Genomic DNA, 23,171 nt, shown 5'->3' on the forward strand with positions numbered 1-23,171 from the left:
CCAGTAGTGGAAATTGTACTGTTAGTCACTGGTTCCGTTGAAGTCGGTCCCATTGAGGCAGTAGCCAGTTAGAGATCTGGACGGAACAGGCATGTCATCTTGCTCTGTAGTCTTGCAAGGTTTGACTCAATATGGTACTTCAGAAAGGATTGGGAAGGAAATAATTTGTGAGGTTCCTTCCAGGATTATATGATTTACTCTTTAGCTAAAAGAAAAAAAAAGTACTGCTGAAAGTCAAGCATTTTTAAAAAATTAGTGTGATTTGTGTTTATTAATATGGAACCATACAGTCAGCTGACTGAAACATGACATTAATCATGTGACATTAGTAAGGGTAGAACAATAACTGCTTTCTTGGGACGGTGCCAATTAAATAACATTACAGTGAACTATGTATTTATTACATTTTGTAATAGGGCTTGAAATTAGACTAAATAGAATTATGCTTCGTGTTTCTTATTTCTGTAGTGAAGTATTAACCTACAAAGTAAGATCTACAGTCGCCTTTTAGATGTAAAGTTTAATGTTTTTTATTGGTGCTCCTCACGTTCTTAGGGTTTTTATTAGCTATTGCACATTTGAAAGGAATGGGTTCTGTATGCACAGCTTAATTTTCTTTTGAGTTGTAGTACAATATTTTTGAGAATTTTTACATACTAGTTATATGGCACTGTATTAGGTAACAAATTCATTGCTTTATTTTGATTAAAGATGTATATAAACGGCAATTTTAAATTTTAGAATTTAATTTTAGAATTATCTTTTGTGGTGTAAGCACAAAGCTCAGAATTTGATATTGTTGATTTATTTAAAGTGAGTTTTAAAAAATTTATTTGTAAATCTAAAAAGAATGATCCATTAATTTCTTTTTTTGTTAGTCTGCCCATTAGGAAGTATATAGACTTGGACATATGTGCAATCTGTGGTCATTATTGCCTAGCATAAATTATTTTATCCTAGATCTGTGGGGAGGTGGCACTTTGCAAGGCTATTTGAAATGCTAAGTGTTTTGTGTTACCTGCTTTAAGGTAAGTGCAAGTTCTATGAAGTACTTAACTTGTTTGACAAAACAAAATAGAGCATCTACAGCATTGTAAGCCATTACTGTATTACTGTAAGTTTGATTTATGACAGTTATTTCACTTAGGTATGTCCTCATGACATCTTTGATATGAGAGATATAAATTTTCTATAAACAAAATTGTTTATCAACTACAAATAAATATTTACTGGTTAGTAAAATTTTTTTAATCCGTTTGTATCACCTCTGTTAGATGTATTTAGACACACATACAAAGTATTTATTTGGATAGTTGTTTATTCCAAGAGATTTTTCTTGCTTTCCCCCATACTCTTCAGTTCATAATTTCATCCATGGATAGAACAATGGACTAGGATTCCTAGGAGACCTGTGTTCTCATACTGCTGACTTGCCAAGTGAGCTTGAACACATCGTACCTTTCCGTCAGAATTTCCCCTCTCTCTGTAAAATAAAAGTAACAATTCTAGCCATAAATCCTATTGTATGTTAGGAGGGTTGTAGTTAAAGTAGTCCATTGCTCCAGTAGCCATGATAATTGCTGCCTCACCTCATCTATTTATTGTTAAGGTGCAGGAAGACTATTGCCTAAGACCTGGCAGGAGGGAAAAATTCTATTGGCCTAAAAGTATTGGTAATCATTTAAGCTGCTTTAAATTGGTAGATACTACAAGTGTACAAATACACATACACATTACTTGTATTTTTATGCCTCTGATAATTACAAGGAAAAGGCAGCAGTTCCAGTGAACTGATACAAGTAGCTATATGTGTGTTTAAGAAAAACTACTCTGCCTTAGTTGACTTGGTTTTCAAGCTAGTAAAATTGTTTTATAATTTTTCTGTTTACTTTTATGAAGCAGAAAGCAAAGTTATTTTTCTTGAACTACAGTCCCGGTGTTCTAAGAATATGAGTATTAAACTTGAATTCAGAACTTATCAACCTCATGAAAAATGCATGTCCCTGAGGAATTACCAGAATTCTGAAAGCAGAATCCTTTTTAGTTGACTTAATATGATTTCAGGGACTGTGTATTTCCTTTCTTAATAGTCTTCAGTTGACAGCATTAGCCCAACACCTGGCTTCAGTGTCTTTGATTTTCTACTAAGTATTTTTCTGTATGTCCTTAAATACACTAAAGGAGCAAAAATTTAAAAGGAATTCTATATCAATCTCTTTGTAAGGCAAAAATGCTTTTGTAGTATAAGTATACTTCTAGGTTTACTTGTTTATAAGTTTGAATTCTTTTTAATAGATTGTCCCTATGTTAAATATTAGAACTCTTTTATCCTTGGCCAGGGTAGTACTGAAGGATAGTAGAAATTTAAGGATAGTTATGTACCTATTGGCCCATAATTTAAAACTGACTTCATATCACTTTTATTTATTTAACAAGTGGAATTTTTGCTTGCTGGAATAAAAGTACCATTCCTTTCCCTGCAGGCACCACAGATAAAAGTGTCAGATCCCATGCTTCTAGTAGCCTCAGGCCTTGCTGCCTGCTTCCTCCTATCCCTTAAGTTTATAAATAGGCAAATATATGGAAAGGAAATATCTTTTCCCTCCTCTCCTCACCTGCCCCTCCCAACAGAGGGACATAGTCATTGTTTGGTACTGCAGTTTAAAAGAATTAGGCTGAATTTGGCTATCTTTTAGTGTTTCGGAAAAGTAGTGGAAAATGCCTTGTATTTTGGCAATATCTTTTGTATCCTCTCTCCACCCTACCCCTAACCCCTCGGGAAATGACTGCAAAGCACTTTACTGTTATTTTAGGCTTCATTTTATTAATCCTCAAAACATTCCTATAAGGAGATAGAGGGTATATGGTATTGTCGCTGTTTTTGTAGGTGGGAAAACATGATGCACAGATCTGTTGACTTTCCTAACTTGATGTAGTCAGGACCAGAGCAAAGAATCACCTGGCTCCTAAGGCCCATGTTCTATCTTGATTTGACTCTGCTTCATAGAGCAGAGGAAACAGGCGAAGAATCATGTAAGTCATCTGTTCTTTTTTCCCTGAAGAACTTGTACAGACTATGGGACTAGCTTGGATTTCATTACTATTTAATGGCTTTCAGTCTCCAAGACATTAGATTGTCATTAAGTAATGTTCAAAACCTGAAGTCTTTAAGACAATTGAATTTCTTTAAGAAAGGTATGCTTCTGAAACTCTAGGGCTAGCTTCTTATTCAGATTCTAATTTGATGCAAATTGCTTATCAGTATGCGTGAAATACTTAAAACAAAATAAAATACTTTTTCCTTAGATTGCCATAGTCCTTGAATGATCTTTTAGGACTTAGACATTTTAATGCATCATTATAAATGACTATAGACTATTTACTTAGTGTATGAGATTATTTTCTTAGTCTCAGCCTCTTAGAATTAGAAGAAAAGATAGAGCAGATGAGTAAGAAGATCAATATAATATATATTTGGATAAATTTTAAGTAGGTACTTTTTTACTGTTTTAGCAGTGTGGACTAAACTTATGATAATCTAATGAATACAAGAGATAATAGTTGTAATTTTGAGATGGGTAGCTGTTTCAGATACTGTTAAACATGAACGTAACAGTGACAAATATGTACCAGTCCAGGCACGTAGTGAAGAATTCTTTTTCAGGAGGTAATAGACCAGGCATAACTATCCTTGATAGAGGAGTGGTAAAGGAGAACAGATATGTTAGAATCTCTTGGGCTGAAATGATTAGCCCACCTGAAATAACCTAAGGTACCCTCCGCTTTAATTTTGTTTCTAGTGGCTGTTACATATTTAAATTCTGGGGAGCACATTTAGCTCAACTCTGGCATTGATGCATTCCTTATCAAATGCAGTTAAGCCACCTCAGTGGAGCCAGGATCACGGTGACCTTGAGGTTTCTTTTGTAGTCTCTGAGGGGCAGTGTAGAATCATGAGAGGTCTACTTTGAAGACTTCACAGAGTAGTATTTTTTTGAGTGATCATTGCTACTCAGTGGGTGGCAAAGAACTAAGGGATTTTACCTATTTTTGCTCCCATGACTCTGTCAACTTGTATATTTCATTTATGTCTCTGAACTCATTGGAATGATTAGGGAAAATAAAGATGTTATGATATTATAGAAGAACACACAACGTAAATCCATTGCTCCTAACCTTAATTTATAATATTTTATATTTAAGTATTGTATTTAAAAATGCTGTATTTTTAAGCAACAAATTTTCAGGTATTGAGGGGCTTTTTTTTGTTTCCAAGAGATTAGTCGATTAGTCATAAGCTTGTTTATGTGGTCCTAAAGTAATTTTTAGTCCTGTTTGGATCTTGTAATATTTTATGTGATAATAATATCCAAGATTATTAAATACTGTCATTGAATACTCAGATGAGATGAGATAGGTGCTATTAATAACCTCCTTGAATAGAGAAGTAGTCAGAGTTAGACAGGCTAAGTTACTAACTAGAGATTCCCCCAACTTCTCCGTGTTGGACTTGGGATTCAAACCCAGGATCTTTTTACCTTGAGTCTGTGCTCAGAGGCACTGAGACAGTGTCCAGAACAACAGCTTGATATAGAGCATTTATGGAAGTGATCTCTGAACAAATATGGCATTATAAATCACTCTGACTGGTTTTCTCGTATGTTGCAAGAGTAATCATGGTTATCTTTAGTGTCTTAGTTTTATTTATACTTTCTTGTGAAAGTCTTCATGGTTTTTTGTTTAGAGTAAAGGCCCTTTTTATTTAGATTTTTTTATGATAATATTTATTTATTGTGATATTGCTTCAAGTGAATTTTAGCCACTTTCTTTGACTGGAGACACTTAGGATATTTATTTTAACGTCGGTTACCAAACAAGGTTACTTATTTACCTTTATTGGACTGAGTAGTAAAGTGATTTAACAAAGGTAGAGAACGTTCAGAAATCTATCTTGTCAATAACACTGCTTAAAGTGGTTATTTTAGATTCAAACATAGCATTAGCAAACCCTTCCAACATTTTAATTTAACTGCTTACTACAGTGTTGAAATTGGGATATTTACGTTATGCTTTTAGTAATGAGAAGTGTATATATACTTTGTATTTATGTAATCTTGGGCCTATATATACAAGATTTGTAAGTTTTTGGTGGCACATAAATATTTATATCCAAAATTAAGTTAATCCTAAAGGGGGTTTTTAAATGAAAAGAACAAAGAACGCAGGATAAGTTTCCGATTTGATTTGAAAAATATTGAAAATATTAGGTTATTTTGTGAGTTTCATAAAGATAATTACAGTACATCTAATACAAACATATTTTTTAGTTTCAGTACAAAACGGTTCGATTCATCAAAAAGATGCTGTAAATGATGATGATTTTGAGCCATACTTGAGTAGCCAGACAAATCAGGTAAGTGTGACAGTCACATATTTAGGAAATTAAACTTACGTTAGTATTAATTGATTTTTTAAAGTAGGTATTTTAGTTGAATGAGGCGAACCCTAACATGAATTAACCCAGTGTGCCTACATAATAGTGAATAGCAGCTGCAGGCTTTTGGCACAAGAGGGTTCTTTGGAAATTGGAGATGGCTGAAACTAGATTATGAAATACAGGGATATGTATGTATTGTAGTTAGATTTTTTTTTTGACTGTTGAATTTAATCTTCTAATGCTGCCGCCATATCTTCATAGCTAAAGCACATTATAAGGTTTAATTAGCTAGAAGTTTGTGGGAGAAGACTAGTTTGTGCCTGAAATTTTTGGTTAGTATAATTAAAGTTTTAATATAACCTGGTATGTAATCTGGTAGCATAGGAAATAGAATTAAAGATATTATAAACACACTTGCTTATATATTGTAGGCATGGAGAATTTCATCAAATCAAATAACTGGTCGCTTTTGAGGTTCTTCTGTGTTTGAATTTTTCACAAATAATCTTGTGATTTTTGTATATAGGAATAATTTATATTTAAACATTGACCAAAAGAATGGTATTTCTTAGTCTCTGTATACCAATTCTGCATCTCTTTCTGTTTGTTAATAAAAATGTCACTACTAGAAATAAATTTTAAAAAAAACTTTCATTATTAACCAGTTTCTTCAGAGAGAACATTCTGGAATGAAACTGCTTTGTTGTTTTGCTTATAAAAAGACATATGAAAAATGTACCTTGAAATCTTAACCTAGATTTTTTTAGCTTATAAAAGAATAAGGAACCAAATATTGTTACAGAACTTTGCAGTTGCAGAGAAAATTTGAAAAAAAAGTAGTTTCCAATTTGTGGAATGTACAGTTATTTTTAGGACTTTGGAGAGCCATGGTTATGTTCAACCTGATCTACATTTATTTCTCTTTAACCACCCCCTTCTATCTGTTGATCTACATCCCTAGCGTATGTTGGGAGGGAATAAATAAATAAGAAAAAATAAAAATGGGTGATAAAAATCTATGAAAGTTTGGCTACTTTAAAAAAAATGAAAAAGTTCATTTCATTCTTATGTAATCTACCTTTATGATCTCAATAACAAATTTACTTTCCACCTAAAGGTTGGGAAAGAATATATCACTGGAAAATAGGGCAAGATCATTTGTTGTGAAGTGTAGTGCAAGTTTTAAAAGAAATATATTCTGTTCTATTTGGTCCCATACAGTAATCTCAGTTAACATCCTTATGGCAGTGTTTCCAACTTTTTTGAGAAATTCTGATATAATGAGGTGTAGTAGATATTCTCCTAAAAAGATCTCCATGATCAGATAAGTTTGGGAAATTTATTTGGTTTACATAATTGTTTTTTGCTACTTGATTTTATACTTTTTGTATTTTAATGTAAAATGATTTTTTAAGACAAGGGTATGGTATGAATATTCTCTGACTGACTTGTTCAAACTCTATTTTCAAGAAATTTTAATGGATTATAAATGTTTGAGAATTGCTACCTGTGAGAATCTTCTCGTTTTATTTGGTAACAGATGTTTCATAATTTATTTGTCACAGGGGCTTAGAAGATTGGTTTTTTGGCATTCCACAGAGATGCTTCAGGTCTGCCTAGGGGAGACCTGGGGAGGGTAACCTGGATCCTACCCGTGCAGCAGCCAGAGCTGTGCTTTGCTTTTCATGTGTTTTTATATGTTGGAATTCTGCATAAGATTTCACATAAAGTGTTGGAAAGTCATTATTTTTTAAGACTATAAGGGCATTTACCTTAGTGAACCCAGTTTTTAAATTGAATCATAAAAGTTTCCCTATGTTGGGGCAAAAACATCTATAAAAGGTTTGTTTTAATGTGATGTTTAAATGGAAGGTCTTACACTTTATATTAATTAAATCACTTACTGATGTTAGCATCAATGTAATGTGTTCTTTAAAGAGAAGTCTTAAAGTTTAATACCAGTACGGCTATATTTTGCCTCCCTCTCCTTGCCAGTGCTGATGAATAGGTTTTCAGCAATTATCTTTCTGTAATAACTAAAAATAATTGTCTAACCAGGATACATATTTACCTTTTAAAGAATACTAACACTATAGAATATTGAAAACTGGGTTTATTGGAGAGCAGAATTGAAAATTATCTGAAATCTTAAAGGTAAGCTGTACAGAATTTAAATTTATCGTAGTTACTTAGCTAAAATAGAAAAGTTTTTACAAATTGACCTTTTAAAGTACACTATTGAAAAGTGGATTTATTGATGAAATATCTAAAGTAATTATTTTCAGATGTAAAGTTATGCAAGTATTTGTTGTACTGACCTAGCTGAAATAATTGGCTAATTAAAAAATTTTTCAACTAAATATACAGGATGTCTTTAAAATTAAATCCCTTCTTCTGATTTTAATATTACAAATAATAAAAATGATATTCTTTAGTCTAGAAAAGTTTTTAATGTTTGTTTTATATGCTTAGATCTAAATCAAATCAAACCCAGGGATGCTTTAAAAACAGATTGTTGGCCTTTTACTTCTGTGGCAGCTTATTCTATTTTCTCATGCTCAAGTTCTCAGGGAATAATTTTCATAGTAATTTTAAAAGTAAACGTATGTCCTTCAGGACTTAAAATTAGTTCTCTGTAGTTCCTCGGAATAATCTGACGATTAAGTTGATTAAAAATTCAGGTTTAATTGGTACTGTTCAAGATGCTGTGTAGTTTGTGCATATACATTTGAAGAATAAATTGAAAAAAATGAAGTTTGAATTGGTCTGCCTGTATATATGGGGAAATAAATTCCTAGCCATGCTTATCAGAGAAGAGGTATAGAGAACTAAGACAGTAACAGATTTTTTCTGTCCGTGTTATTACTGCCCTTAGGTAAGGTTTTCATTATCTCTGCTGTTGGAATGATTTCTTAACTGGTAATTCCATATTGCCACTCAGCAGTCCTCTTAAAGTCCAAGTCTGTTGCCGTCATCATGTTAAAGACTTACCAAAGCTTCACCACAGTGGATATATTCACTATATGAGAGCCCTTAAAAGGGCTCCACTTCCCTCCCTGCCTCATCTTTGGTCAACTTTATCCATGTAACTTATTTAGGGAATAGGACTTCTTATTTTCTGAAAATATAAGTATTTTCTGAATATTTTCTTTCATGATCTCAAGCTTTCCATTTATATATATGATGTACACACACAGACTGTCATGTTTGTCACTTCATGAAGTCTTCTGATTTTCCAGTTACTTGCCCCCTCCTCTTTGTACTAGAGTTTTTGTTTTGCTTTCTTCTTATTTCTGTAACAATACCTATCAAATTGCAGGGTAAATATGTCTTCCCTACTAGACCTGTGAAGCGTTCCAGGTCAGAGACCATGTCCTTTATCTTATTTTCTAGGTTATCCAATGTACTCAAGGATTCTAGGTTGATTCTAGGTAGACTGGCACTGTATCTGGCATGTAGTAGGCATTCATTAAGCATTTATTGAATAAGTAGATTAGGTTAACTGCTAGAATTAGGGAATGAAGAAGTATGCTTGATGAAATATTCAGATTAATTGAGTATAATGTATGATACATTTTTTCTTATGACGTCTATGTGATTAAATATGCATCTTTTTTACTTTTTGAGAAGTACAATAATATTTTTAAAATAACAGAAGAAAATGTACATAAACATTAAAAGTATATTAAATTTCACTTAACTTTTTGTTAATCTAGTAGTTAGTTCTGGGGTTTGAAGTACCTCAGGTTCTTAATGGAAAACAGTTTCCGTTTTTCTATGCAGATGTGCTGTTTTTGGTGAATAATACCTCAACTGTTTTTTATTGAACTTCTAGGACATTGTACAATGTTCTTTCTTGGAAGTTTGGATATTTATGAAGTAAAAATAGGTATTAAGTTACTATAACTGAAAGACTCAGTTATAATTGAGTTGTATTAAAGTGTCCTCAGGTCAGAACAGTAATCATGAATTTTTTCTTAGTATTGTTCAAGTTTTCTTTGAGATAATAGAAAAACAATTGACCTGACTCACAAGGCTAAGAAATGATAATTATAAATGATTTTGAAATTCAAAGGAAGAGTTTTTCATCTTTTCTATATTTTAGTTTTCAAATTAAAACAAGATTAACTCCTATACTTCAGTATAGCACTTTGCAGTTAACAACTAGATTTTTAAAGATATGTAATTGATTACAGCATTTTACCGACGAAGAAGCAGGGTTAGAGAAATTAAATGATCTGATGATCACTGACATAGAAACTGCAAAAGTAGGGAATAACTACTGTTGATTGAATATTTAGTGTGTCCTAGGTACATTATCTTTATTTCTTTTTAATATTCGAGAAAACTCAAGTTTTAAGTAACTTGATATTGGCTTCACACAGCTGATAAGTACTGGGTTGGGATTAGAATTTAGTTACCTCGTGGCTTCACATCCACCTTCAGGTTGCGTTTCTAAGTTTATGCTCTAGGTAAAGGGTTTGTGGATCTGTTACTTTACAAGTATGTTTCATTATATCCATTGATTATAATATATCATTTTTTATGTGTACATATTGTTATTTTCCCCTTTTCAGTTAGTCTTTTGAGTAAGAGGGAAGTGCCAGACATTTCATATCACTTTCTTAAAGGTTATATATCTTTAAACAACAAAGTAAAATTTCACTATTACTGACCAATTTCAGAATTATGAATAAACTATTTTAAAGTGATTATTTGGACATAAACTGTTAAATTGATTGTACCTCGTTGTACCAGGTTTGAAGTAAAAGGTGAAAGAAAGTTTTGAGTTTCTGTTTTCCATCATCAGTAGGTGGAAATTTTGTTCCCCTTCATTCCACTTAGCTAGCAATTAAAAATCTATCTTACATTTAGCAGAACGTTTAAAAATATTTCCAATTATAATTGAAGCTCTGCTAATACAAAATGTGTTGACCATATCTTACTTTTAAACGTTAGTAGTTTCCTACAGCTTTGTTCTTACTAGAACCCAAACCAAAACCCTTGCCTTTTGGAAGGAGACTGCTTAAGTTACTTTCGTAAAGCTGAGGAAAAAACATCTCATTCAGCTAAAACTACTGAAAGAATTAGGAAATAAATAGCATTGTTTGATAAACAGGAGAAAGCAGGCCATTTATCCAATGTACTCAAGGATTCTAGGTTATCCACTGTACTCAAGGATTCTAGGTTGGTAGCATAGAAGCACTGGATAGCTCTGTAGTCAGGTAGGGACAGCAGTTGCATCTCTGCTCATTAGCTTGAGCTGACTGTTTGACAAGGCCCTTGTGATTAATGGAGCACATTTTAAAGTAATTTAAACTTACCGTTTTGACAAAATTAGTAGTTTAGGGGTGAAGTAGTAAAACCCATGATTTAAAAAATAATTGAAAAGATATTTAATAAAAGGCCCCACAACAAAAGGGTGTGGACCTGCTCCAGCCCCAGAAGTGGCAGAATTGGTGAAAATTTGTTACCCATTTAATCTAATAATATAGCTTGGGGGGACTTTTTTTTTTTTTTAATAGGAATCAGTATATATTAGATAATGTGTTAAAACCGGGTTGACAGACTGACCCAGGGACCAAAACTTGTTTTCTTTGAGGAAACCCTTGAGCTAGCAGCTTTCTAAAGGGTTGTTAAAAGAAGATGAATATGGGACTGCAACCAGATGCTGTATTGGGCTTTTGCAGAGCTTAAAATATTTGCCTTTTGGCTCTTTAGTTTGCTGATTCCTGAGTCATGTGATGGATATAGACAAATTAGGAACCTGATGTGTAACTGTTGCGCAAAATTCAGCATTTGTGAGGGTGAAGTAAGAATATTCAACGTAAGTTACGAGTATAATTTTGCAAACACTTTATCATGATGAATGAACTTAAAAATTTTCCACCTTGTCTGTTTTTCCACTCCCACATCCAGGTAAAGACTTACTAAGTCCAGATTTCAACGCCAACATTCTAAATTAAAACTTTGAAACTGAAACTGATTACCTCCATATTCAACTCAGCTTCCTTATTCTTCCCTCATGTGGAATATATTCACTTCCCTGTGCAATGTGTCTTTAACTGTAGGTTTTCTTTTAGAATGAATATTTTATATCAGTATTTTTCACAATGTACGCATTCAGTAAGTGTTTGGTTAAAAAAGTAATAAAGGGAAACCTTTAATAACTCCAAAAAAACTTAAAAGTTAAAAAAATCTTGATTGTGTATGTTCATTAATATTGGCTAAATTTTGGGGCTTTCTCAACAGTGACTTCAGTATGAAGTACTATGAATACTTTTACTTTCAATAAATAATTTGGTGATTGAATTATAAACAGGTGTGTGTGTGTATATCCATGGCTACTGAAGCTTACTCATTATTAATTTCTTCAAGAATTTTTTTTTTTTTCTTCGAAAACCACTGTTGGTGACTTTGAGCTTCCCTCAGGCTTCATTTCCTTCATACTAATATTGTGAGCATTCTTTGAATATATTTTCAAATATGGTTAACAGTTATCCAATATAGTTAAAGAATATGTTCAACTAAATTAGTAAATGATTGACACATATATTTCCAGTTTTGAATACAGTGGAATATACTTAATATCAAATGTGTTTAAAGTCTTTTTTTTCTTTAAATAATGCTGACATAGTTGTTTTTTGTTTTTAAGTTCAGGTTTTACTGAAAACAGTAAATCTATGTCTTAATTATTAACTTAAATGCAGCCTTTATTTGATTCTCTTGTCATTTTTATTTAATTATATGAGAGTCATTTGAAAAGGCAAAATATGAAATTAGCTTTCTTATGGACAGTGGACAGTTTTAATAGTTGTAAGGTATGTCACAAATAACTTAATAGTAATAGTAAAGCATTTTAGTTTTCAATAATAGGCCTTTAAAAAATAAAATGAATTCCAGGTAGTATCTATGATGTAATTGTCACATATGTATATTGATATACTTTCTTGAGTGGGAAAGCAGTGGCAGAATAATCCCAAGAGAGTAACAGCCAAAAAAAACCAGAATGGATTTGCTCCATTTTGCACTTTGCTCCATTGCATTCTCCACTTTGCTCCAGGGAACTTAGAATGTCTATGTAAATAAAGTGAATAATCAGCCTTCAAAATGGTATTGACCCTTGGGAGGGGAATACAAATGGTCTTGACTAGATATTAGCTTAGTTTTTTCATCTTGCTTAATTTTACAAATTCTGAAGCTCTGTCCAAGGCTTTAAAAATCACACCTAAATCATAGAGTGAAAATCTATTACAGTTGTCCCTTGGTGTCCCTAGGGGATTGGTTTCAGGACCCCAGCTGATACCAAAATCCACAGATGTTCAAGTCCCGTATATAAAATGGCGTAGTATTTGCATATAACATGCACATCCCCCTGTATACTTCAGATCACCTCTAGATTACTTATAATACCAAGTACAATGTAAGTGCTATGTAAGTAGTTGCCCGTGTGGCATATTCAAGTTTTGCTTTTTGGAACTTTATGGAAATTTTTTTCCTGAATATTTTCGCTCCATGGATGCAGAACCTGTGGATTGGAGGGCTGGCTGTATCAGACATATTTTTGGCATAAGAAATGTACTTTCAAAAGAAATCTGTAGAATATTTTATTTTTTACATTGGCTAGTAACAAATTTGACTGAGTTTTTTCTTTAATAAGCTTTGATTTTTGGCAAATCACTAAATGGATGATTAATTTTATTCAAAATAAAGGTCAATTTAATTACAGTAATTCTGGAAAAAATGATAGGAACTTAACTATTTCTAAATTAAAATTCTGATTAGGAAGGTGATAAATTTGTTACGTAAAATTTAGAAAATAGGCACCTGTAACCAACCATTAAGAAACCATTAGGATTTTGTTTTCTTTTTCAAAATGAGCAAGGCAAAACAAAACAAATATGGATCATGCTCTAAGTATGATCTTGAATCTTTTTTTGTTTTTCCTCTCAGAGTGTGAACATTTCTCTATTCTAGTTTTTCTTTATGAAAGTACAAAATTTAATTGCTGAACTGGATTCCATCATAGAGATAAACTGTAATTCCTCTATTATTGGGCATAGTTTCCATGTTTGTTTAATCCTTGCACATAAATTTTTTGTTCATCAGTTGCTAAAAATAAAGCTAACAATCAGTGTCTCTGCAAACTTTATAAATCAGTTTTGTAGAAATTAGAGTATTTTTAAATCGTGCACAGAGGATCTGGCTCTTAAACAAAAATAATCCCTACCATATCCCCCCACCCACCTACCCCCGCAAAAAAATACCCTGTAATTTCATTACAGATAAAATAAAAAGTCATCAGTAAAGTTTTTCCTTGATAAAACGATTTGAAATTTTAACTTTATCTGGAACAAGTGCATCTGTTTTCCATTTATTTAAAACTATTTGATTTTACTCTTTCAGATGTTTCTCTGCCCCCTAATCTTATTTCTGTCCTGATTGTGGTCTTTTGTTTTCCAGAATAACAGCTATCCACCAATGTCAGATCCATACATGCCTAGTTACTATGCTCCATCCATTGGATTTCCATATTCTCTTGGGGAAGCAGCATGGTCCACAGCTGGAGACCAACCTATGCCATATCTGACAACCTATGGACAAATGAGTAATGGAGAACATCATTATATACCAGATGGTGTGTTTAGTCAACCTGGGGCATTAGGAAATACCCCTCCATTTCTTGGTCAACATGGATTTAACTTTTTTCCTGGTAATGCTGATTTCTCTACATGGGGGACAAGTGGATCTCAGGGACAATCAACACAAAGTTCTGCTTATAGTAGCAGTTACGGCTATCCACCTAGTTCTCTTGGGAGAGCTATTACTGATGGACAGGCTGGATTTGGCAATGATACTTTGAGTAAGGTGCCTGGCATTAGCAGTATTGAGCAAGGCATGACTGGACTGAAAATTGGTGGTGACCTGACAGCCGCAGTGACAAAAACTGTAGGAACAGCTTTGAGCAGCAGTGGTATGACTAGCATTGCAGCCAATAGTGTGCCGCCCGTTAGCAGTGCAGCGCCTAAGCCAACCTCCTGGGCTGCCATTGCCAGAAAACCTGCCAAACCTCAACCGAAACTCAAACCCAAGGGCAGCGTGGGGATCGGGGGCTCCGCCGTGCCACCACCTCCTATAAAACACAACATGAATATTGGAACTTGGGATGAAAAGGGGTCAGTGGTAAAGGCTCCAGCAGCCCAACCAGTTCTGCCTCCTCAGACTCTAGTCCAGCAGCCTCAGCCGTTAATTCAGCCGCCACCATTGGTGCAAGGCCAGCTGCCCCCGCCGCAGCCGCAGCCACAGGCGGGAGCGCAGCCGCAGGCCCAGCCTCACCAAGCACAGCCGCAGCCACAGCCGCAGCCGCTGCAGAATCGCTGGCTCGCTCCTCGGAACAGGGGGGCGGGCTTCCACCAGAACAGTGGAGGGGGAGGTGAAAACTTTGGTTTAGGTGTTGTTCCTGCCAGTGCTTCACCTTCAAGTGTAGAAGTGCATCCAGTGCTGGAAAAGCTAAAGGCCATAAACAACTACAATCCCAAAGACTTTGACTGGAACCTGAAGAACGGACGGGTGTTTATAATTAAAAGCTATTCTGAGGATGACATTCACCGTTCCATTAAGTACTCTATCTGGTGTAGTACTGAGCATGGTAATAAGCGTTTGGATGCCGCTTACCGTTCCCTGAATGGGAAGGGCCCACTCTATTTGCTCTTCAGCGTGAATGGCAGTGGACATTTTTGTGGAGTGGCTGAAATGAAGTCTGTTGTGGACTATAACGCGTATGCCGGTGTCTGGTCTCAGGATAAGTGGAAGGGCAAATTTGAAGTTAAATGGATCTTTGTCAAAGATGTTCCCAATAACCAGTTACGGCATATTCGCTTAGAAAATAATGACAACAAACCAGTTACCAATTCAAGGGACACCCAAGAGGTACCCCTAGAAAAAGCTAAGCAAGTGCTTAAAATAATTGCTACTTTCAAGCACACCACCTCAATCTTTGATGACTTTGCACATTATGAAAAGCGTCAAGAAGAGGAGGAAGCCATGCGTAGGGTAAGAGTACAGTGATTTTTGTGTGTAGGGTCTTTTTATTGGGGTGGTGTGTATGGATTGTAATCTTTAATGCCTTTTAATATTACATTCTGAGTTTAAGAACTTTACTCTGAAGGCAACCAACCACTTAGCTTAAGAAACAGAACTCTGCAGACCCCGGTGAAGGCCTCGGATGCCTTTCCAAGGGTAACCCTTACTCTGAATTTGCTTCCTGCGTGTTCATACTCCTCAGGTGATAAAGGTCTTTATTCTTTATCAGAGTCCTGAGTTGTGCATTTGTAATTAAGCAGACTTAAGAACTGGCTAGGGATTCTAGTCGCTAATCTTAAACTTTAATTTTACGGGAAAATGTATTTGGAGTTTGAGACAAACAGCTTTTAAAGTACTACATATTTTGTATTTATGATAAATAGATATTTTCCCCCAAGATTCCTGAGGCTTGTTCATAACTTGTACACTTAAAGCACTTGTACAAAATATAGTAAGGATTTGACTTTATAGGAAGGCAGCTTAGAATTGAGAAGTGGACTTAAACTCTGCAGAATTTGATTTCTAATTCTGTTATTTGCCCACTGTGAGACTCTTAAGGGAGATGTATCCTGAAGTTACACACTGTTTATTACTTGCGTCAGGTTGGCTGGGATTTGATCACAGAGCCCATAGAGCAGGACAGGCTGAGGAATATTTTCTGTTCCAAGCTACAAAAGTAAATTGCAGAGTCCTATTTATAGGAGGGAAAGAGAATGGATGGAATAGGCAACTAGCAGATTTTTCCATAGACAATACATTTAAATTTCAAATGAAGCAGGGCTTAAGTTAGAATCTTCTCCAGTAAATTATGTTGGTTACTATGGAAAGCTTCTATGTAGAAATTAAGATAAAGCACGAACTTCAACTTTATCTGTATGTAAAACATCAGTGATTCGTTTCTGTTGTTTCTGTTTGTGTGCGCCTGAGTATCCTGTGGCTTTTTAGTCTGTACAGAAGAGGGAATTGTTCAAATAACAATCCTCACCGCTGAATAATGTTGAAATAATGATCCTGCCAAACCTTATGGCATATAAATATCAATTAGGGTGCTCCCTGAAAATGCAGCTTCTTGAGACCCACTCAAGGAAAATCTGATATATTTGATAAGGGACCTGGTATTGTTACAGGCACCTCAGGTGATTCTGGTGCTAGTGATTGCTGTACTGAATTGTTAGAAATTTTGCTTTGGAATAATACGTATGACTCTTAAAGGCCCTGCTCAACCTTTCCAGTGAATTGCTGAATATAATTGAGTTTTCTCCAGGTTAAATGTGGGAAGTGAGGGAAAAAGGAGGATCAAGAGTAGCTTCTGAGTTTTTGAGCTCAGCAGTTGAGTAGATTGTCCCACTGTAAGTGCCTTTACAAATAGTGAATCAGGAGAAATGATTCAACTTTTCTTTTCTTCCATCACCCAGGACAGGTCACCTTGTACGTCTTCCCACACTTCTCCTCTACCCAGTCTGAAAATTTATCTTAGTTTTATTTTTTTATTATATAATTGTCTCAGGAATTATTTATGTTTTATAATCATATATACAACAATGATTTAAACTTTATTTTTTTATTTTTTTTTTGTGGTACGCGGGCCTCTCTTGTTGCGGAGCACAGGCTCCGGATGTGCAGGCTCAGCGGCCATGGCTTACGGGCCCAGCTGCTCTGCAGCATGTGGGATCTTCCCGGACCAGGACACGAACCTGTGTCGGCAGGAGGACTCTCAACCACTGCGCCACCAGGGAAGCCCTAAACTTTATATTTTTAAACTTAAAAATTTTACATTTAAATTGTTTCATGGCTTACTGCCAGTCTTTTTATAATGTGTCTGAACCCACCTTTGACATTTTAATTTGGAGCCTAGCTTGTTTTATTACCATCATCTTTTTTTTTTTTTAGGAAGAGTAATTTGATGTAATATATTTATTAAGCGCTTCTAAATCCCGAAAATGCCTTTCTTTGGCCATGATATGTGAACAACAGTTTTATTGGATATAGAAATCTTGGGTCACAGTCTTTTCATTCAGGCTTTGTTTTATAGTTTTCTATTTATAGTCTATTATTTATAGTTTTATATTATGGAGAAGTCTGGGGCCAGCCTAAATTTTCTTTCTTTGGAAATAACTATTTCTGTCTGTGTGCACAAAATTTATTCTTGCTATGTGAACATGTATATGGAATGTGCACAGTATGGGTCTCTTACAGTTTTCCTTATTCCTTCATCTGTAGGCCAAATTTGTTTCTTTTTCTTTTTCCTAGTAATGTCAAAAAATATATTGAATCTTTGTCCTTGAATGCCATTGGTTCTTATCTTCATTATTTTTCTTTGCGTTTGGAGAGTTTCTCAAAATTGAATTTCCATGTCATTGATTTGATTTACTTTGTGTTGGTTCAGTGATTTGTGAGGTTTTGTATTTTTCAATGACTGTTAGTTTGCTTACATTACCACACCTAGTTCTCCCTTCACACCTGTTGTTTTCTTACCTGAATCCCTTGTTCCAGAGTCCACTTTGATTTTTTTTTTTCCCCCTTCTTGGCCATTCTTATCTTGATTTTATTGAGCACAAAGATGACTGTTGAAAGCTTATTTCTGCTTCCTGTAATTATCATTTTTAAATTCCTTCGTCTTACATATCTTTAATTTTTTTAATTAACACACAGTAAAATTGTAAATTATCTTTTGCTGCCTCTTTCTAGTCAAGTGCTCCCCTCCACTAGTAAGTAATTCACTGATCTGTTCTCTCTCTCTATAAGGCGTTTTCCATAATTTCACATGAATGAAATTACAATGTGTAATCTTTTAACACTGGAGTCTTGTACTCAGCACGATGTCCTTGCAGTTTATGTTGCTTTGTGTATCAGTTCTTTGTTCCTTTTAATTCTGTCTTTCCATTGTATGGATTTACCAGTTTGTTAACCATTCATTCTTTGAAGGACATCTGGTTGCTTTCAGATTTGAAGAATGTAAATAAAGGTCCTATAAATATTTGTGTATATATCCTTAAAAAATTTTTTTTAAATCATACAGTGAAAGTCACTGTTTTGGGCTGTACAGTTTTATGAATTGTAACACATTTGTAGATTTGTGTAACCACCACTATCAGGGTACAGTATTCCCCCCAAACTATCTTTTCTTTCCCCCTTTGTATTTTATCTTTCCCCAGTGTCTATCTGAACTCATTATAGTTTTGTTAGTATCCTTTTTTTCTGAAAAAGTATTTTAAGACTCTTTGCTTTTTTTTTTTTTTTTCTGTCATCATTAAACCAGGCAGAGAATCATCCGGATCAGGTATTTGCCCCCAGATAGGTTTGTTTTTGTGTGTGTGTGCTTTAATGCTTGGTGTTAGTTGCATATTCTCTTTCCATTGCAAACGTGGAGATGGGAGAGCCATGATGTATGTTGACTTTACCAGTTAAGTGATTCATCAACCTGTGAAGAGTAAGAAGGGAGAGCCAGTGCAATGGATATGCTAGTAGTTGAAATTTGACTTTCCTTTGAGTTTGAAACCACCATGTCAGGAAACCTTTTCCCTTGCTTATTAACTGTTTGGCATGTGGGATATCAAGTGTTCTTGCCGTTTTCTTTCTGGAGCTGTTAAAGTCCTTGTCCAGGCAGAAATTGTAGATACTCATTTGTAGATTTCCTCTTAGGTACGCTTGTGTTTGCACTTTGGCTTTCCAGCAAAACTACTTTCAAATACTCTTGGCATCCCAGTGATGAAGGATGTGCCTCCTGTCTATTCTAGGTCCTCCTTGGCTCCATCAAAAAGGACAAATCAGTGGTGTTTTGCTAGGATTTCCTTCACTGGTTATGCCTTTTTTCTTTTTTAAGTAAAAGGAGTTGCAAGTTATTATTTATGTTCTCTTTTAATGTGACCCCATCTGTCTTGTGTTCAGCTGAAATTCCTCAAAGCTTCTGATATGTCGAGGTCACATTTTCCCAGGTGCACATCCTTCAGAGACCTTGGGTAAAGTAGGGGTTCTTAAGCAAGACAAAAAATGGCACTACTTATAAAAGAAAAGATTGATAAAAATTTGCCTAGATTAAAATCTGTTCATCAAAAGATGCTTTAAAGAAAGTAAAAAGACATGTTAGGAACTGGGAGGAATTTGAACATAACTGACCGGAGACAGTTGTCGAGAGCATTTAAAGAACTCCTGTGCATCAGTTTAAGAAAAAAATAATCCACTACAAAGATGGGCAAAAGATATGGATAATCCTTTCATGAGAGAGGAAATAAATGTGGGTAATAAGTGTAAAAAGATATTCAGTCTTAATAATAATTCAGGAAGTGCAGATCAAGACTATAATGAGAAAATATTTTATATCCACTCATTTGGCAAAATTAAGAAATTTGATAATAGCAAGTATTGGAGAGACTGTATAACAACAAAAGGTCTTATACAGTTGCAGGTGGGAGCATTGAATTGATATAGCCATGTGGGTGGGTAGTTCTGCATTTTCTTACAAAGCTGAATGTTTCAGTACCTTGTAATTCAGCAATTGTCCTCCAGGATATATATCTATACCTAAGAGAAACTTCACGCATACCCCAGAATACATATAAGAATGTTCTTAGGTGTACAGTTGATACTAGTAAATAACAGGGAACAACTCAAATGCAATCAGCAGGAAAAATGCTTGCTTTATGGTTTTTTTGAGCAATTTGAGAGTGCGTTTCATACGTCATGGCTCTTTACCCCAAAAAAGTATCATATATATTTCCTAAGAATAAGGATATTCTCTCATGTAACCGTGATATTCTGTCAGTTGGTCCAGAGTGTCCTTTAAGCCTTTTTTTTTTTTAATCTTTTTTTGTAGTATAAGATCCAGGCTAAGATTAGAATAACCAAAACAGTTTTGAATAAGAACTATTTTAGAAGGCTTATACTAACCTGACTTCAAATCTTTGCCTTCCCCAAGTGTGGAAAAATTTTTTTGTATATTTTTTAATAGAAGTTTTGTAGTTTAAAATTTTACATTTAGTTTTGTGGTTACTGTAGCTTTCTTTCATTTCTCTTCTTACTGTTTCATTTTTCTCTTTAAGTTCTTCAGCCTATTTGTGATAGCAGAAAAGAAGTTTAAAAAAAAACGAATTCCATCTTGTCATTGCTGGGTCTTTTTCATTGACTGTTTTCTTGTCCCTTTTCTGGTTATTTTAGCAGAGGAGGAATTCCCCAGCTTGCTTTGCCAGTACAGCAGCCTATGGAGGAGCTGACCAGACATACCCTGTCTGTTCATATAAAACTTGGAAAGTCAGATTCTCTATCTTAGACTGAGGGGTAGTCGTGAAACTTAAAACTGCAGGAAAAATCCATGCCAGTTATTGCAGTGTTTGTATAGTTCTTCATTCTTAGATTTGAACACATAACTTTGATATATTTGATTAAAATCAAGCTTGATGAAAAAACCAAGACAAATCCTCTAAAAGAAATAGGTATTCGGAGAGCAGAAGGTAATTTATACAAGATTTGATTTGTTAGGATTCACATGGAAAAAGAAAAGAAAACCAGAAAATGTTCTTGGAAATGAGAAACAGGATTGTCAGCAGTTTTTAAAAATGTTTCTTTTTAAGCAAGTGGATTAATAAAATGTTAATGTTTTAGATCCAGTTAATCATCTGGAATTTCAAATCAGAAATTTCCAAATGTGGAATAATAGAGATGAAAAATATAAGGTGTGAAAGATGTGGTGGAAAGGAGGTCCAGTATATCTAAAGGAGTCTTTAAAAAGAGTACAGGAAGAAACAGTTGGAGGGAAGAACGACTAAAGAAAAATTTCCAGAGCCAAAAGATACATGTTTTCAGAATGATGGGCTCACTGAGTAACCAGCAGGATTATTTAAAATTGTAAAAGATAAAAAAGATAAGATAAAGAGAAAAGCTTTCGGAGCAAAAGGCCTGTAAGAAAGCTACACAGGAAGGAGAGTCAGACTGTTACCAGAATTCTGTCATCTACAACTCTGGACACATATAAAATCATATTTTGTAGTATAGGGGAATGGGGCATAGAATTATGTTCTTAAAGATGAGTGTCGAATAATATCTGTGAGGGAGGAGTGCAAAATAAAGATTTCAGGTGTACAAGAGCTTAGCTACATACCCTTCATAAGAAACTTGAAGAGGTATTTCAGCAGAATGAAAAAGGAATTTAAGAAGGATAACACCTGGTAGCTGGTTATACTAGAACCATCAATAGGGACTCCGTATGCATTTTGAGTCAGAAGGTTCTCATTGTATACAGTGGACCTCAGGGCTGTAAGCCTCCGTCTGTTAAATGGCATTGTGGTCTTAGACAAACGACAGGAGCCCTCAGTTGGGAAGCACTGACCTTGGAGATGCTCTTTGAGAGCAGGACTTGCTTTGTTCTTTGCTGAATCCTTAGCACCTAATGCTTGGCGCATAGTGGGTGAAGTCATAAGGACAGTCACCAGAACTAAAGATAGAGTGAGTTCTATTGTAGGGATGGGGAAGAGGAGAATATAACGTTCACTGTGATAAATTGCTCGTCATATACAATGGGAATTGATAGTGTCTGAATTGACAAGTCAAGAAATGTATATATTAGCATGCCACTTAAAGTCAGTAGTGGTAACCTATCAGAGGAAGTTGAAATAGAAAAGACTAGAGGGGGATAGGGGAGCTTTACTTTTTTACTTTAACTTGCAATTGTATGTATTACTTCTAACGATAAAGCTAGTTTGATTGGAAAATAAAGAAAACAAAAAACTGCTAATGTCTTGAGTATATTATGTCCAGTATAAATTCGAGTAGTCTACATAGCCGTAGAGTCTACTTTTGACTATTTAGATAACCTTTTACTGAAATTTTACCTTCGTTATACTGAATGTGCATCATTTAGCTTCTACTATATTCTTTCATTCTTATAAATCCTTATTGATCAGTAAACAGTCTGAGGTGAGATTTTTAGTTTAATAACTTTTAAAATTCCATATAGGAAAAATTAGTGTTTTCAGGTACCTGTAACTTTGAGATGAACTTAAGGCATAACTGTAATAAAATCCTTATTAGTTTTAATTTCCAGAACCGTCTGTGTATTTTAATCATTTATGCTATTTTGTGTCGCTGAGCCTTTCCAAAGAGTAAAGTTTAGTCCCTGATATAATTTTTTTCAAAATTGGAATAATTTTGATTCTGAGATGAGATGATGTTTAGGTCTGTCTCAAAGTAATCAAGTTTGCGCTAATATACAAGAAATTACTTCAGTTGTAGTTATTTTAGTAGTAGTTACTGTTGTTAGCAGTAAGCATTTTCCTGACAGTTCTGTACTTCTTTTTTCTCAAGTGGAACATTTAGTTTAATGCTTTCCCATTAATCAGATTGCAGTTCTTAGGATCAAGAATGGTTGAAGTCTCTATCTGATGACCTTTCAGTAAACTCTTCTACAATTGTAGTTGTCTATTTGTGAGTTGATTATGATGAACAGAAACAAATTCAGTGTATAAAATCTTGCTTTTCCTTTCATCTTCACTGTAAAATTTAAAGAATATTTCTCTGGAAAACAGTTTTTGGCCCAGGATGTATCACACGTGACAGAATAAACTTACATTACGTATTTAAGTGAGTAATTCTATGATAAGACATTGAGTGATATTTGAATAATCAAGATGATTCTGTTTTTATTGTAGTAATACTCTGT

At 34.4% G+C, this 23,171-nt stretch overlaps 1 protein-coding gene across 3 annotated transcripts in view; it reads left to right on the forward strand.

Annotated features, from left to right (window-relative positions):
* YTHDF3 (YTH N6-methyladenosine RNA binding protein F3) overlaps positions 1-23,171 on the forward strand; it is a 44,425-nt gene that overhangs the window by 1,234 nt on the left and 20,020 nt on the right. For 2 of the 3 annotated variants that reach the window (XM_059994703.1, XM_059994705.1), the window contains exons 3-5: positions 2,888-3,033; positions 5,328-5,413; positions 13,901-15,490. In XM_059994703.1, the coding sequence (XP_059850686.1) occupies positions 2,976-3,033; positions 5,328-5,413; positions 13,901-15,490 (1,734 nt within the window). In that variant the 5' untranslated portion in view covers positions 2,888-2,975. The remainder of the gene's footprint in view (positions 1-2,887; positions 3,034-5,327; positions 5,414-13,900; positions 15,491-23,171) is intronic. The other variant, XM_059994704.1, reaches the window with a different exon arrangement.

Source organism: Delphinus delphis, chromosome 17, assembly GCF_949987515.2.
Source record: "Delphinus delphis chromosome 17, mDelDel1.2, whole genome shotgun sequence".
Taxonomy (NCBI): Eukaryota; Metazoa; Chordata; class Mammalia; order Artiodactyla; family Delphinidae; genus Delphinus; species Delphinus delphis.